Below are 18,222 nucleotides of genomic sequence, written 5' to 3'. Positions count from 1 at the left end.
ACAAAGATAAATATTTTCCATCTTGCTGCTATTTAGTTTTGAAAAATAAAATATGTCTTATGGTTTATTGTTGCTTATATTTTGAATTACAGACATATAAGGACACCAAAATATCCTTTTCTACTTTAGGCACTGTGGTGTATGCGTGCGAGTAGATGCAATCGTCTTACCTCGGTTTTCCTTTCGTCTGTCTTGCGGTATCCGATCCTCGAAGCTTGCCCCGACCCGAAGAACACTAGGAATAGCAGCTGCTTCTCCCAAACCGAGACCGTTGCTTAGCACGACTTCTCCTGACCACGACCCCGTTCGAAAAAGGCACGAATCCGATCGAGGCCCCCTCTGCCCTTCTTCCTCTTCCGGTCAGCTCCCCAGTCACTGACGTCATACCACACGCCACCCTGATCTTAAAGATCACGTTCACCCCTACTCCAATTCGAAGTCCGCCATCCAACCGGGTGGGCGCCTTACATGCCGAGATCTTCTCAAGCCGGGTGGCTCGTTTCCATCGCGCTCTTCATCGGACGAGGTGGCTATCCTGCGCAGATCCAGCACGTGACGCGGCATTCCATCCACAGATACATTATTTCTGGAAGTGACCGCTGTCACTGTTCCCCTGCCCCATTGTGATGTGCAGCGTGCCTTCGGCGGCTTGACCCAAACTTCCTCCCCTACTTTCACGCCGGCGGGTCCCTTCTCTTCCTCGCAGAACTCCGGCGTCTCACTGGGATGCCTCCATTCATACTTGAACACTGCTCTGTGCGGCACAGACTCTTCCGCTTGTCCGGATCGGGGAGACATGTTATACCAGTAGAACCGCTTCCAGGGGCAAAATGTGCCCCCTTTCAGCCATGGCCTTGATCGTCCGATGGTGCCTCTCAACGATTCCGTTGCCACTCGGGCCTATACGCCGCTCTAAATAATCGTCGCACCTTCCATCGGTCAAGCATCTCTCCCAACGCTTCCGAACGAAACGCCGCCCCGTTGTCCATTAGCAGTTCTTCCACGAGACCCCTCTCGAGATATTTCCTTTATTCCGTCAATGGGGTGCTACGGGTTTATTACTAGAATATGAAGATATGTTTCCATACCAAAATGACCTCAAAGAATTGGCTGCCAAACATGCATACAGCAAAGATGATATACAAAGAATACAACAATTGGCAGAACAAAATAACTTGGAAGTAATTCCTTTGGTTCAAACATTTGGTCATTTTGAGATGTTTTAGACACAGTAAAACTGATGATTGACCAAATTCTCTCATTGCATCCTCGCAGTCACCGTTTCCATATTGGAGCCGATGAGGTTTATCACATAGGGTTCTGTGAGCGGTGCAAGAAGACAATGGCTTCAGAGAACTTAACAAACCAACAGATGTTCTTTGTTCATATTGAGAAAGTTGTGAAATATGTGAAATTGTGTAATATGTGTAAATGCAATCATCTGACTGTTCTCATGTGGGATGATATGAGGTTTTGTGAACTGGCTCTTCTTAAAGAATCTAAACTAGGTGATCTTGTGGAACCAATGGTATGGCACTATGTAACACAATTCGTCCTACCTAATGATATTTGGGACCGTTATTCCAAAGTATTTCCAAACATTTGGTTCGCAAGTTCTTTCAAAGGTGCTACCAGTTCTTCTGCCTACTTGACGAATATTATGTATCATGCCGAAATAGCTTGTGGTGTATGCGTGCGAGTAGATGTAATCGCCTTACCTAGGTTTTCCTTTCGTCGACTGCGAGTCTGTCTTGCGGTATCCAATCCTTGAAGCTTGCCCCGACCCAAAGAACACTAGGAATAGCAGCTGCTTCTCCAAACCTAGACCGTTGCTAAGCACGTCTTCTCCTAACCACGACCCCGTTCTAAAATGCGCACGAATCCCGATTGAGGCTCGCTCTGCCCTTCTTCCTCTTCCGGTCAACTCGCCCGTCCGGTCAGCCTCCCCAGTCACTGACGTCATATCACATTTAACAATTTGGCTATAACAAAGGAGAAATATTTAATAATCGGTTGTAACTGAGACACAATATCTGCAAATTCCTTCGCTTCTTCATAACTTTCAGAAAAACGAATATTTTTCAATGAAATTTTCAAATATACATGCTGATACACATCACATAATGTTTTCAAAACTCCCACAGGGGGTCCGTGGACAGCAAATACAATTTGATTTTATATATGTTTTTTAATCGAAATCATTTAATTGACAGTAAACCTATTTGTTAAATACTGTTAAATAAATAAATGTAAAAATATATGATATTTTAAGGAAATATTTATGTATAAATTTCATAAGCGTTTATAAGGGGGTCCCTAAGGTAAAGCCTGAAATATAAAGGGGTCCGCAAGTCAAAAAGTTTGAAAACCCCTGACTTAAGGCATCAAAAAAGAGAAGGAGCTCCACAGAAATGGTAAATGGTTCACAGCACAAAACAAAATCACTAAACTTGCTAAAATAATATTCGAAGTGGTGTTTATTATTGGAAATATGATGATTTCGAAGTGTTCATGTTGCCATAGTGAGGATCTGATCAAAATCTTTTCAAATATAAAGTGACAGTATATAAAAATAAACATTATTTTCCATCTTCCAATTAGTTTTGTTGCATTTTTAAAGATAAAATATATCTTATGACTTCTTGTTTATATTTTGTATTACATATATAAAGGGACACCAAAATCTTTTAAGTACTTAGGGCCTCTACGGGTTTTAGTTTCAGCCCCGTCTGCATGTGTGTGCGCGACCACCATTTTGTTTTTGTTTTTTTATCACATTACATTTTGATGTAATTATAATCTAAATTGTTTGAAAAGATTTGTAGAAAATTTCACTAAAAATATCCATATTTCTGAAAGTTATGGGGAAACAAAGTTGCTGGGTAACAGACATGTATAGGTATTCCAAAATTTGCCGGCATTGAGTCTAAATTAGAATCCACTAACTTAACTGGTATTCTATTTTATCAACCTCAAAAAAGTGAAAGACAAAGCTAACTTTGGTAGGATTGGAACTCACAGCATAAAGAGTTGGAAGAAATACTGCTAAACATTTTGTCCGACCCACTAACTTTTCGTAGTCCGGCCCCATCCTAAGGAATGGCTTCTAATTTATGCTCAAAACCAGAGATTTCTTTCCTTTTGAGGAATGATTTCAATCGATTACATTGACCCATTGCGCAACTGGTGCGTTGTTTCATCGAGCCCAGATGTATGAAAGGCAAAGTTGATCTCGGCGGAATTTGAACTTGAAATGTTAAGAGCTGAAATACCGCAGGAGATTTTATTTTCCGACGTTCTAACGATTCTGCCAGCTCAAGTCAAATGATAAGGTCGTTCCTTGATTGTTGTTTCTTAATTCCAGGTCAACCATTATGGAGCAAATGTACAATCAAATGCATTCCACCCACGACCATCGTCTTTTTTATTGTGGAGAGATATCTAAGACAAAATTACCTATTGTGTGTGTGTGTTCGTGCATGTGTGTGTTCGTGCATGTGTGTGTGTGTCCTTTAATTTTAAGACATGTAATATGGAGGGAGATTTGGTTGCTACTTCTAGCAAACAGAGCGACTTCATAGCGACTCCCTGTGGGACCCATGTTATACAATAGTGCCGATATTAATAATATAAATATAACTATAGCTCACAATCTGTTAGGAAAATATTTATGGAACTGTGATGCATACATTCAAGTGGAGATTGAAAATGGAAGATTTGTTTTTATTTGCAATAATTAATGATAAAGATATCATTCAGAAATTGTTTCAGTTCATTAGAACGTTTCCATTTTTGTCCTTTTTTTCTTTTTTTCTCTGCAAGTGATTTATTAAAATATATTTTAATTTACGGTCTACTTTTAAAGTTCGAATAAAATGTTAATTTTTCAAAAATTAGTTTTTGAATTTCACGACTATTTAACGGAGTTAAACGAAACGAAAAGCAAAATTACGAAGATAATAATTATGATTTTCTTTTTATATTTCATAAATAATTTCAAAATTAACTTGGTAATTTGTACAAACTAATTATATTAAATCTAATTAATCTTTTTATCTAAATTTTGTTAATGAAATGTTCAGTGAGACGTCTGAGGTTACATTGGAATGTTGTGTCGTCTGCTCCGTACGTCAGCATTAGAGAAAATTACTCTCCGACACTGAAACACACTCACAACCTTCCAAATTCAGCAATTTTATATCGATTATCATAGATATTGCTTTGATTCCTGAAAACAAGCAATATTCTTTCTCAATAAGTGAACGTTTTCAAGTGTGCAGAGCAGTCGATATGGCCGATAAAGTTAATCTTCTAACAGCTGTCCTATGTTACATGGACAATCACGGTATTCTAAATACTGTGAAGAACGTTTGCAAGGAATATGAGCAAATGGGAAATTGTACATTTTATTCGTTCGTCGTTGAAATTGATTCTATAGAATTTCTTAATGAAAATCCATTTCTTGGAAATCTGCTTTTGAATTCTCCTCGTGAAGCTACGCTGCTATTTCAAGAGATTTTATATTATTATATTACACTTATTAAGCTTCTTAGTGAAGACATAAAACTTAATCAAATTTCAGTTGTAATACGTTTGATATCTATTCCTAATATTGCTGGTGTTTACGTCATAAGAACATTCTGTGACCTTCTTGCAATGCCTGCGAAAAACCGAATGATAACTTTGCAGGGTGTCGTTATGGGAATGACGGCTTTGTCAAAGTATACCCACCACACCATATATGCATGTCCAATCACAGAATGCCCTGGATCTTCCAGTAAAGAATACATAAGAACGCATATTCCTGGTGCCACAGAAGCTGAGATAATTCGGAACAATTTTTGCTGCTTTTATTGTGGGTCGATTTTAGAGGAAGTAAAACCATGTCGATATTTAGCTGATAAGATTATTGCTGAAGTCATTCCTTCCTGGGCATTTATGGACTCTAAAAGTTTCCGGCATCAAGCCATTCTTGTCTACATCAGAGGAGACTTAATCAAAAAAGTTGGTCTGGGAAAAGAACATCAGTTTTTTGGGATTGTCAGACGTGATTACCAAGACAGTGAAATATTAGTTACCATTGAGGCAAATAACATTACAAACATTCCTTATGACCTTTTTGCTCGTCATTTTAAATGCTTACCAAACAGTCTTTGGGACATATTTCAAAATACATCAGAAACACCATGGAGGTTTGCTTCTAGTCTGGCATTTTACTTTGCTGATAAAATTGTACCTCCAGGAAGTTTCTGGGTGTTAAAATTAGCCATTCTTTTAAACCTTGTATGCAGTGGAAATGAGAACACTGATCCTTTACATCTTCTTGTAATTGGGGAAGAAAGCCACATTATATCCAAAATCTTGCTCTACTCTCTGAGGTTTTGTCCCCGAGCCATCAGACATACTGCCAATAATTATTTAACAGGCAAGGTAACTGCCGATACATATTGTAGCGCACCATATTTTGTGGAAGCTGGGTCTTTATTATTAGCATCGAATGGAGTATGTTATCTCGGAGATGTTTCACAATGTACGAAAAATACAACTGAAAGATTGACATCAATCTTGATCGAAAAGAAAATTAAACTTGAAGTGGGGTCAAAGTTTACCGAAGGCCTCCCACACCTCATTGAATACCCATTAAAATGCAGAATTTGGGCTTTTGACTCAACAAACTGTAAAATCACTGAAAAAGGTGATGATCTTTTATCAAAGAGCAATTTTGTAAGTAGATTAGGTTATCTGATGGACGCTTTTAACTTTATTGTTTTCACCAGTCCTCATGAGAATTATAACATCATGAACCACATTTTTGAAAGTTATTTTGATGACGATCACACTGCATCTATTTTAGATTCTGATCTCCTTCAGCTTTTAACCAATTTACGAGCACAAGAAGTCAGTCTGACTGACAAAAGCGAACACATTTTGAAGACTTACTATATCGCTTCTCGAAGAGCCCGGAGCATTTCCATGGATTCTTCCCTGGTTCCAGTGTCAGCTTTGCAAGTTCTTGCTCAGATTACTCAGAGTTTTGCTAAACTGAGTCTCCGACACAAAGCTACTGTGCCTGATGCCATTATGGCAATACGACTCTATGAAGAGGCATTAATGATGAGATTTGGAATGTCAGTATTTGATGTCCATCTCTCTCAGCAAAATGACAGTAACGATATCAACACGTTTCTCCAGTCTAATGATGCAGCCATGATGAACTTCTTTGCACAGTTTAAACAATGTTGTACCAGCTTCTCTTAAAAACTAATCACAAACTTATACAAGCTATTTTTTTATTGGTGCTTTTTGAGTGAATACCAAGATATTTGCTTAGTACATAACTTTCACACTTGGTACATAGTACCTCATTGTTACATAGTTTGTTTTTTGCTGTTTTATACTTACACACTTTTCTTATATTCCTCATCATTTTGTATCCTCACTGTTTCATACACTTAATAGCCTCCTGACATAGTACCAGACACACACACACATAGTGCCCATAAATTACCTTTACAATTTGATACAATAAATAGTGGAAGTTGTAAAGATTTGTGAACACTCTGTATGATATGCATAGGCACATGCGCGCGCACACACACACACACACACATGCACACAAAACAGCTTCCTTTCATATATATATAATTTAAACAAATATGAACTCAGGGTAGTCAGTGGCATGTATTTGAATGGCATAGAGAAATACAGGTATATCAAATACCATACAACATAAATTCTTGATTTATTGAAGTTCTCTGACTCTAAAGAGTGTATCATGATTACCAAATAGCAATGAAGACTCCTGTTGAGGAAGGGAGATAATCATAAAAATCAAGAATTTCTCCAAAAGAGAAAGACAGACTTTACTGTCTAGTTTTAAATAAAGAATTATTTAGTAAAATAACTTTCTCATTATTAAGCTACTGTTTGGAACATAAAATTAACATGAAATTTTGATGGAAGGTTTTTAATTAGAACACTTTAACCCTTTTGTTGCCATATTTCTGTTAAAATACACTGCCTTTATTGCAATTAATTTTTTAAATAATGAAGAAATTAATAAAATAATTTAATCATTATTTACAGTTTTATTCCCATATTGAAGATAATGAAGAATACAGCAAAAAGAAAAGAGAATTGAATGAGTGTTCTCTGCAATACTTCTTTATTCTTTGATTTAAATTTCAGACTTCCAAACCCACCTCAACTTAAATTAATCTAGTTGAGATTGCCTCTCTAATGATAGCTGGCCAACAGGGATGGTGGCGGTGGTGGTGGTGGTTGTAGTAGTAGTAGTAGCAGCAGCAACAACAACAGCAGCAGCAACAACAACAGCAGCAGCAGTAGTAGCAGCATGAATGAGAAAGGAAGGGGTTGTAGATGAATCAGGAAGGAAGGGGTGATGGCAAACTTGGTAGTGGGATGATGGAAGTTCTATGGTGAAAAAAAAAGTAAACAGCATTTCAACTCTGCGTGAGTATATGTGTGTGTATATAAAAGGGAGTCGTGTGTGTGTGTGTGTGTGCAATGGAAATGGGATGGTGAACGTTCAATGCTGAAAAGAAAAATCAAACAGCGTTTCAACTCTGTTTGAGTATATGTGTGTGCGTGTACAAGGGAAGTATTTGAATGTTTGTATCTGTGAGTATTATGTACCTTATTTTCTACCTTATATATAAAATACTACAATTAGCTGTCGTTTTCGACAGCAAGAGGTCAGCTAGTTAAATATAAAACAGGACATTGAGCAAAGCATTATTGGTGCACTTGACATGTGAAGTTGAAAACTACTGGTGCAATTGGTATGGAATCTTAATCACTACTGGTGCAGTGTGCATGCAAGGTTTAAAAGCACTGTACAATCTGTATGGAAAGTTATACATTTTACTGGTCTTACTCCTTCTGAGTTCAAACCCCACCAAAGTCATCTTTGCCTTTAATCCTTTTGAGATCAATAAAATAAGCACCTACTGAGTACTAGCGTTGATGTAAACAACTTACCCCTTTCCTCAAAATTGCTGACTCTATGCCGAAATTTGAAATCGTTACTATCATTATCATTGCTACAAATATTACGTGCTCTACTAGTCGGTAGGGATGGGAAGAAAGTAGCCTGGATGTTGGGTATGTAAGTGCCTAATTAAACAGAGTTTTAAAAAACGGATGAAGTAAACGGTTCCACATCCATTTTTTCACGTTTATCCGAAATTATAATGTATTTATTTGTATATGTAATATCATTCAATAAGTCCCCAACCCTATTTGTCCAGTGTATTGTCTCCTCTTTGTTTAACCCTTGTGGTTTGTATAATATCATTGAGTTTGGGAGACAACAAGTATCGTCAAGGAACCTTGAGATTGGCCTTGTACCAAATTTTGAAACCATTATTATTTTCTTTTTAATCTCACAACAGAGCTTATATCCAGGAATGATTGCATCACAAATTCAGTTATCCAAGAGCATACAGTCACCATGCAACTCTTAACCAATAACAGTATTTACAGAATAATAAGAAACAAAAAGAAGACCAAGTATGGCTCTCACACAAAATCTATTCTCCAAAGGTCTTTTTACTAAAATCCACCTGTACCCTCACCCCTCCCTTAAAATGCATTAAGAACTAGATTTCTATGGAGGGAACCATCAGAGAATAGCATTAGATTAAGCCGTTTCTGCAAACAATTTATTCCAGATATGTAATTGCACAAGAGAAAATCTTCTTAGTGGATATATAGATTTTAATACAGTTCTGTAGAATGGTAATGTAACAGCAGAGAGGTCTGTAAATCTTATAATTACACTTGCATACTTTGGAATATTGATGTACATTAAAGGCTGAGCAAACTAGAATGTAGATTTTTCCTGTCCTCCTGCTCAGAAGCCGGCTTAAGAGTGACATGAATAATATAGAGGAGAGAACAGTTTCAATATGGTTTCTTATGATGCTCCATGTTGCTGCCAAATTCCTCTCCCTTCCTCTCTCTCTCTCTCTCTCTCTCTCTCACACACACACACACACACACACACACACACACACTCACATATGCACATAAATAAGTGTGTATGTGTGTGTGTATATATATATATATATATATATATATATATATACATGGAAAAGAGTGAGAGAGATTTAGCATTTATATTGAGCATATTTCTACCTACATACATATATATTTTGTATGTATGTACGTTCGTACGTATGTATGTATAAATATGCCTGATATAACAGCCAAATCTTTATGTTTGTCTATCAATCAATCAATTTATCTGTCTGTCTATCTTTCTAGCTACCTATCTATCTATTTATCTCTCTATCCATCCATCCATCTATTTGTCTATCTATCTATCTATCTGTCTGTCTCTATGGCGTATGTGTTCCCCCCACAGATGGATGTATTGCTATCACCTGGTTAGCAATACGGGTGATTAGGCTATAGCCGACACTGCCAGATATTTTGAGCATCTCTGCAGTGATTCCTGATGGGCTGGGGGCTTTTCCTGTCTTCATACTCTTAATTGCTTTATCTACCATAGTACTGTCAACTCAGATAGCTGGTCCCTCTGTTGGGTCGACATTCGACAGACTCTCTTTCTCCCATTCATTCTCTTTCGTAGTGGCATCTCCAAACCTCTTTCTTTGCAGCCTCATTTAGTGCAAGCTTACCATCATCCATGCAAACACATTTCTCTCCTACATCACGATTCTCTCTCACACACTGTCTTGCAACATGAAATACTTCAAGTCTTTGGTCCTCACGGTGTAAAACTATATTTGTGTACATGTATATAAGTAATGTTTGTAAAAATATACACATGTATATATAACTATATGTAAAATACATACATTAAAACATCATTTATATGGCTGTGTATTCCTGTGTAAAATGGTGTACTGAGTTATCTCCCTTTCTCTCAAAAAGGTAACTAATCCATCCAATAAATAACGGCTTCAGGTTTCAGCACAAGGCCAGCAATTTTCAGGGGAGGGGTAAGTCACTTACATCACCCCCAGAGTTCATTGGAAATGTCTTTTATCAATCCTGAAAGAATGAAAGGTAAATAATGATTGATAAAACCAGACTAAAGCAAAATTTGATTGATCAAAACTCCTGAAGGCATTGCTCCAGTTTGGCCACACTCCAATGGCTGAATCCAATATAGAAAACATGCAACAAGCGTAGACATGTTTTAAGTATCATAAACATCAAGGTTCCAAGTTTATTCTTGTCAAAGACTAACCAAATGTGAAACCCCACCTGATTCCTATGCCTACCATTCCTGATGTTGTAATACAGAAGCATGATTAATGTTTTGCACAAGGAACTTATATTTGGCAAAGAACCAGACACATGGGAACTATTTTGTAAAGAGGTTAAATTTGTAATTGTAATGTGCCATAAGAAAATATGGCATTAGAACAGCACTCTGTAGGAAACATTCTTTTTTAGAGAGAGACATTTAACTCTTGAAGTCCTGTGACACTTTTTCTATACAATTCTCTTGATATAAATTTAACACACACATATCATAATAAATGGCAAACTCAAACAAAAAAAAAACGACCAGTTTAGAGAAAGCTTACCAAGTCATGCCAAAGCCTTGTACCGTCATAGGCATAACAGCTGACTGCATATATATATATATATTCTTTTACTTGTTTCAGTCATTTGACTGTGGCCATGCTGGAGCACCGCCTTTAGTCAAACAAATTGACCCCAGGACTTATTCTTTGTTAGCCTAGTACTTATTCTATCAGCCTCTTTTACCGAACTGCTAAGTTATGGGGAAGTAAACACACCAACATCGGTTGTCAAGCGATGTTGTGGGGACAAACACACACACACAATATATATCGAAGCTTTGTGATTGAATTTTGTAGGCGGAAGTTACTACCGTGTGTGTATATGTCTGTGTATGTGCTTGTGCCTCTCTCCCAGAGAGTGAGAGAGGGATATACATATATATATATTCCCACCAAGAGCCTGCAAGCCCTCTCTCATGGAGCCAACATAAAATATTATCAGCAATTACTTCTGCATGTTTTTTCCCTTCCACTTCAACTTCAGGAGTAAATTTAAAAACAAAAGCTGACCACCAGGCTCAGAGCAGACAGTGTAGTGCTCTTCTTTGATTAGACCTGGAAATTTTCAGGAAATTCCATTTAATTCAACCATAACTTTGGTTTCATCTCTTCTTCAATCAAACAAAAGACAGGAGAAACCTCCTTTTAATTCTTATTCTTGCTGATCAGATACTTCACTTGTTACTTTTTCTTATGCTCTTCTATGTTTATTATGATCTATAACCAAGGATGAATCCTCTTGACCGATGAGGCATGCATCTATCCAAGTGGAAATTGCAATTTCAGCAGCCTCACAGAGTCTAGTATGGTGGCGAATACTAGCTAATGCAATGTTTGAACTGTCTCTTGTATTATATTTTCTTCTCTTTGTTATGGCTTCAGAAGATTCCTTAGAATTTTCATCTGATATTACTTCATTTTCTTCAGAAGAACCATCAAACAACTGGTAAACATCATGGCAGTGCTGTTCTTCTCTTTGCATGATTTCACTCTTCATTCTCTTCTTTTCTTCCTTCTCTCAAACAAAACCTTTCCTTTTTTTCAGTAGGAATCTGTCTCTTACTTTATAATCAGTTGAACCCATTTGCATACTGCCTTGGCCTCCTACCTTTGTCCTCAGTGAGCTTATGAAATCTAGCTCTAGAAAAGGTATATTCTTTTCACGAGAGCAACAACAATCAAGGTGGGAATGATTTCTTCTCTTACCAATGGGAGAACATTCCCCCCTTTGAACACAAAACTATGGAATACTTGCAGCTCAAAATATCGAACAGTGTAGAAAAGCATTTTTCATTGACAAGTTTCCTTTACCAAGTGATGTGTGTACTGCTTTCCACTACAATCTCATTAGTTTTAGCTCATTTGTTCAACAATGAATGATCTCCGGTGGTTTGAATTGTGCATTAGCTTTTGTCCACTGGCACAGAAGATGGGGTGTTATATTATGTACAAGTTCCTTATCTGTATAGTTCCTTATCTGTATAGTTCCTTCTGTCCTTGGAATTTTGTTTCCTAAGTAGTAACCCAAGTTTTAAAATGTCTCTAACTGTTGGAAGCTCTAATACAGGAAGCTCTTTCCCTGTACCAATTAACAGGCTCAAGTGAGATGACATCTGGCCTCTCTTCTTCAGCATTGACATCTTGTGAATATATGAAAAGCATAAAAATTCATTTAACCAATTAAAAGATAATATAAGATTCATTTAACCAATTAAAAGATAATAGAAGAGTGATATTTTGTGTCTAATCAGTTTTTCATATAAGTTTTCAGTTATTGTTTCAAAACTACACCATATTGAAAATTAGAATAAAATTGATGTAGGTTAGAGTTATTTTAATCCATTTTGTTATATATTCATCCTAGGCGTAGGAGTGGCTGTGTGGTAAGTAGCTTGCTTACGAATCACATGGTTCCGGGTTCAGTCCCACTGCGTAGCACCTTGGGCAAGTGTCTTCTACTAGAGCCTCAGGCCAACCAAAACCTTGTGAGTGGATTTGGTAGACGGAAACTGAAAGAAGCCCGTCGTATATATGTATATGTATATGTGTGTGTGTGTGTGTTTGTGTGTGTGTGTTTGTCCCCACAACATCACTTGACAACCGATGCTGGTGTGTTTACGTTCCCATAACTTAGTGGTTCGGCAAAAGAGACTGATAGAATAAGTACTAGGCTTACATTGAACAAGTCCTGGGGTAGATTTGCTCGACTAAAGGCGGTGCTCCAGAATGGCCACAGTCAAATGACTGAAACAAGTAAGTAAAAGAGTATATCTCAAGTCTGGGAGGAAAAAAGGTGCAATAATTTCACTACCAAATTAGATTTTTAGTAAGTTATTAAAATTGACACACCTTACTGTCCAGGTTTCAGCTCCATACAGCAATGGATAAAGCACCATAGCCTGGTACACCTTACATTTGATGCATATAGAAACATGCCTATGCAGTAAACTGGAATAATTATTAGCCTACCAGCCTTATTTTCTGAGTTCAAACTCTGCTGAGGTCGACCTTGTCTTTCATTCTTATGGGATCAATAAAATAAGTACCAGTTGAGTACTGGGTGAGGGCAATATTGTAGTGGCGCGAAATTATGGCCGCCATTAAGGAAGTACAATCTACGCATGCGCAAGAGACTTACCTTCCCGGAAGCCCCTCGAGTGTGCATGCGTAGTAAAACCAGTACTTAAAGCGCTTGGCGCGCTTTCTAAGCTCTCTCTTTAGCGCGATGCTTTCGACGTAACAACTACTTGCTCCTCTCAGATGCCTCAACAAAGCTCTTAATGTCCAGATGCTGATTACAAGTTAACCAGCAGCTGCTAAGCTGAATGACACAGGATTTGTAAAGCCAAGCATCACCAAAATAAAACTTATCTTTATTATGTTGTTAATTGTTCTACTGTTTCTTAATATGTAATTTTGTTGAAAAGTGATAGAGAGAGACTAATGTCTCTATTGCAACTATCACCCCTTTTACAATATAATTGACTAAACTATTCCTGGGTCAGTGTAAAGAAAGCTGCATCCCTCCTGCCAAGCCATGTTGAGCCAGTGTGACAAAATTAGGCTCATCAAACCAGTATGATCTCAAGAACATGAAGAGGCTTTGTCCTACAGTGGACCGAACATAGGCAATCAAATCCAATCCGGAAACATGCCTATTTTCCCACAGCCTCTCCTGTAGCCTGCCAAATGAAGCACTAGCTACCCACCACAAAAAATGCCACCCTGGGCAGCCTCTATCCACCTCATCACTTTTATACTACTCTAGGGGAGAATGTGAATTTACTAACAGGCTTTATTGCCTGGTCATTTTTGGAATCTGATGTTGAGATCTGAGAGATCAATATTTTTCTTGAATATACATTAGCATGCACACATTTGTACACACACACACACACACACACACTCTCTCTCTCTCTCTCTCTCTCTCTCTCTCTCTCTCTCTCTCTCAATCATAGAAGTACAACCGCTCTCATCCATTTATATAGACATACAGATATACATACATGTACACACATACACAGATGCTCATATTCACACACGTATACACATACACAGATGACGCAAACACAAACTCGCGCGCACACACACACATGCATATTCAGACACTCTTTCTGCAACGCACTCACACACACAAACTCACACATACAAACTCACTTATACACACACACATGCACAAACTCATTTGCATAATCACATGCATTGATGCACACACACACACACACACTCATGCACGCTCACACACATCTAAACACATAGAGACACACTCTTACTCTCACACACACACATTCACACATGGAGATACACTCTCACACACACGCAAACACTCTCTTACACTCACACACACATTCATGAATATACATACTTACACACATACATTCCCAGACACACACTCACACATACACATTCCCAGACATGCATACAAGCGCACTCACAAACACACACACACACACACACACACAAACACATACATAAACGGACAGGTGTGTTAACACCTGCCTAAAAATTGTTTGCTCGTTCTTCCATCCATCACCTTGATGCTTTAACTGTCACAGAACACCTGTAGCAGAACCATAAGACCGATATCTCAATGGTTGACTCCTCATTAATCATTAGTCATTAACTTAATCACCAAACCTGGTCTGTCAGTAAACTCCAAGAACGTGAGAGGAGCAGAGGGCGTGGCCGGAGGAGTTTCCTTCGTCACTTTAAAGACTCTTCTGTGTTTTATTGCGTGTGTGATGTCAAATGATTAACAGGTATGAAATACCTGTGGAGGAGGGTGGGGGAGCAAGAGAAAGAGGAGACAAAGACCTGCATGCATTTCACATGCTCATACACACATGCTACATACATACCTGCACATTTATATATGATCCATATCTTCTGCATGTCCACGTATGCATACATATGAATATAAATAAAGATATTGGCTGTGTGGTAAATAGCTTGCTTACCAACCACATGGTTCTGGGTTCATTCTCACTGCATGGGACCTTGGGCAAGTGTCTTTCTACTATAGCCTCAGGCCGACAAAAGCCTTGTGAGTTGATTTGGTAGATGGAAACTGAAAGAAGCCTGTCGTATATATATACATATAGGCGCAGGAATGGTTGTATGGTAAGTACCTTGCTTAACAACCACATGGTTCTGGGTTCTGTCCCACTGCATGACACCTTGGGCAAGTGTCTTCTACTATAGCCTTGGGCCAACCAAAGCCTTGTGAGTGGATTTGGGAGACAGAAACTGAAAAAAACCCGTCATATATATATATATATATATATATATATATATATATATATATATGTGTGTGTGTGTGTGTGTATGTGTGTGTGTATGTTTGTGTGTCTGTATTTGTGCCCCCAACATCGCTTAACAATCGGTGTTGGTGTGTTTACGTTCCCATAACTTAGCGGTTTGGCAAAAGATTCTGACAGAACTAGGCTTACAAAGAATAAGTCCTGGGGTCAATTTGCTTGACTAAAGGCAGTGCCCCAGTATGGCCATAGTCAAATGACTAAAACAAGTAAAAAAATAAAAGAATGAAAATATATATATATATATATATTTCATTTATGTGGTTTGCACACACACACACACATACATACATACTCTATCCAGATTACAAAGTCAGGTTTATACCTGTAATTATTGAGGCTCTGAGATATCTAACATACTACCTAAATAGCAATCTTGAGAAATTAGGCTTCTCAAAATCAAAAACGAGAAAGCTAATTCAAACACTACAGATCCAATCCATCACTGGAAATGTACAAATCTGTAAAACTTTCCAGAAGTTTATCATTTAAATATATATGAACATGTCTAGATATGTAACTATATGCATGAGAATACATACATAAAACATACAAATCTGCCACATGGTTCTGGGTTCAGTCCCACTGCGTGGCACTTTGGGCAAGTGTCTTCAACTATAGCCTCGGGCCAACCAAAGTTTTGTGAGTGGATTTGGTAGACGGAAACTGAAAGAAGCCCATCGTATATACATGTATATATATATGTGTATCTGTGTTTGTCCCCCCAACATTGCTTGACAACCGATGCTATTTTGTTTATGTCCCCGTAACTTAGCGGTTCAGCATAAGAAACTGATAGAATAAGTACTAGGCTTACAAAGAATAAGTCCTGGGGTCGATTTGCTCGACTAAAGGCGGTACTCCAGCATGGCCACAGTCAAATGACTGAAACAAGTAAAAGAGTATATGTATGTATAAAGATACATATCTACAGATATATATATATATATATATATACAAAAATAAGAGGAATGACCAGCAAAAGTGGACTCCTATATGCTAGAAATAGATGCCGAATCATCTAACCACGAAAAAATATGTTCTCAGTAAAAAATTAGCGACATTTATTAACTGCAGAGTTATTTCCGGACTTAGCACGCCAGATTGAAGACATTTGAAGGGATACACTGAATGTGATTTGTAGAACTCTACACGTGCTCCCTTTCTAGTGGACGTCTTATGTCTAGTTCTGGAAATTATATTTTTAAATCGATAGACTATGCTGATGATCCTGCAGATATTTACTTATGTAAATTTTACAGGTGAAACCATGGTACATAGGTTAATCGTTTTTTTTAGTATTTTTTTCATTTGTCTTGCCCTTTTACAGTCTGTTGTGTCACTAATTTTCTACTGAGAACATATTTTTTCGTGGTTAGATGATCCGGCATCTATTTCTAGCATATAGGAGTCCACTTTTGCTGGTCATTCCTCTTATTTTTGTATGTAATATAATTTTAATCTTCGGATTTTTTTAATATGCTAGACCACTGGTTTTAATTGATTAATATCAATTTCTACCCTTATTAATAAATTTTATATATATATTAGTATCTTTATACAAATATATATATATAAAGATATATATCAAGAGGCATATATGTATATAGAGAAAGAGGGAGAGAGTGATGCGGACATGGCTGTGTGCTAAGAAGCTTGCTTCCTAACAGTGAGATCTTGGGTTCAGTCCCTCCGCGTGACACCTTAGGCCAAGTGTTTTCTCCTATAACCAGGCCAACCAAAGCTAAGGCGGAGGTAATAATAATCACATTAAATGGCAAGAGTAAAGGAGGAGATTAACTTCATTTCTGTCAAATATTAATTAATGCATTTGCCATTCTAGCTCTCAATTTCAATGCATTAAACTTGTCACTTGTCATGAGATAATTATTATTTTCTACATAGATACATTGGATGAATGAATCAGACATTTACTGGTTGTGGAATGTGACCCATCATATGACAGTATGACAGGTAACACTACTGTATGTGTGTGTTTTGAGCATGTGTGTATTTGTGTGTGTGTGTGTCTGTCTGTCTGTCTGTGTGTTTGAGCACGTGTGTATTTGTGTGTATTTGTGCATGTGTGTGTTTGAGCATGACAGTAATTTACTGTAATATATTTTTGTGTCAACCATCTCAGTTAAATCCAATCAGGATTTTTAAACCATTAAAAAACATAAAAATATTCCTGTACAGTTCCTATTTTAGCCTCGATGCTGCGAAGTAAATTTATTGTACGAATAATAATAAGTTAAAATTAATATAAACCCATTTTCAATCTCTCAGTTTTGAATTTATTTATTTTGCAAGAATTTTAATCTGAAATCATGTGCTGAAACCAGTTTTTGTTGTATTTTGAAAGTGTGATATTAAAATCTACAAACACATTCATTGCTAGTTGCTGTTTGTCTATTAAACTTTTTCTTATTTTCTCGAAATTCTTTTTTCTTTCCACATCCTCTGTGAGGCTCTTTCAATGGGAATATATTTTCTATAGCCATTGAAATGGCTACAGAGATGCTGTGATGAAAAAGTATGAGGGGAAGAGAGGAAGAATATAAATAAACACCCATAGAATATGCTTGTAACCTTTAATAGAATCGCTCTCCTAAAACATATTAACACATTTTCAGTATTATTCTTCTACCTGCTTCAGTTATTAGACTACGGCCATCATGGAGCACCACTTTGAGGAATTTTAGTTGAAAGAATCAACCCCAGTGTTTATTTTTAAGCCTGATACTCATTGTATTGCTCTCTTTCTCTGAACTGCTAAGTTACAGGGATATAAACACACTAACTTCGGTTGCCAAGTGATG

At 37.4% G+C, this 18,222-nt stretch overlaps 2 protein-coding genes across 2 annotated transcripts; both read left to right on the top strand.

The window, feature by feature from the left end:
• Positions 1 to 1,240: 1,240 nt before the first annotated feature.
• LOC149130859 (hexosaminidase D-like) lies at positions 1,241 to 3,445 on the top strand. Its single transcript, XM_089343187.1, has 2 exons — positions 1,241 to 1,588; positions 3,365 to 3,445. Exons 1-2 carry the CDS (start codon positions 1,241 to 1,243, stop codon positions 3,443 to 3,445), a joined length of 429 nt encoding a protein of 142 aa, XP_089199313.1.
• Positions 3,446 to 4,102: 657 nt separating this feature from the next.
• On the top strand, positions 4,103 to 7,364 carry LOC106874777 (minichromosome maintenance domain-containing protein 2). The gene has a single exon (XM_014922629.3). The coding sequence runs from the start codon at positions 4,291 to 4,293 to the stop codon at positions 6,256 to 6,258; it is 1,968 nt and encodes a 655-aa protein (XP_014778115.3). The 5' UTR covers positions 4,103 to 4,290; the 3' UTR covers positions 6,259 to 7,364.
• The last annotated feature ends 10,858 nt before the right edge of the window (positions 7,365 to 18,222 follow it).

The sequence above is a fragment of the Octopus bimaculoides genome, chromosome 27 (assembly GCF_046866305.1).
Source record: "Octopus bimaculoides isolate indiv1 chromosome 27, ASM4686630v1, whole genome shotgun sequence".
Classification (NCBI taxonomy): domain Eukaryota; kingdom Metazoa; phylum Mollusca; class Cephalopoda; order Octopoda; family Octopodidae; genus Octopus; species Octopus bimaculoides.
This window is presented reverse-complemented; position numbering and strand designations above follow the sequence as displayed.

Coding starts and splice junctions, on each gene's coding strand:
- LOC149130859 (XM_089343187.1), top strand. CDS start 1,241: ATGATTGACCAAATTCTCTCATTGCATCCTCGCAGTCACCGTTTCCAT. Junction 1,589..3,364: donor TTTGGGACCGTTATTCCAAA/GTATTTCCAAAC, acceptor TCTTAATTCCAG/GTCAACCATTATGGAGCAAA.
- LOC106874777 (XM_014922629.3), top strand. CDS start 4,291: ATGGCCGATAAAGTTAATCTTCTAACAGCTGTCCTATGTTACATGGAC.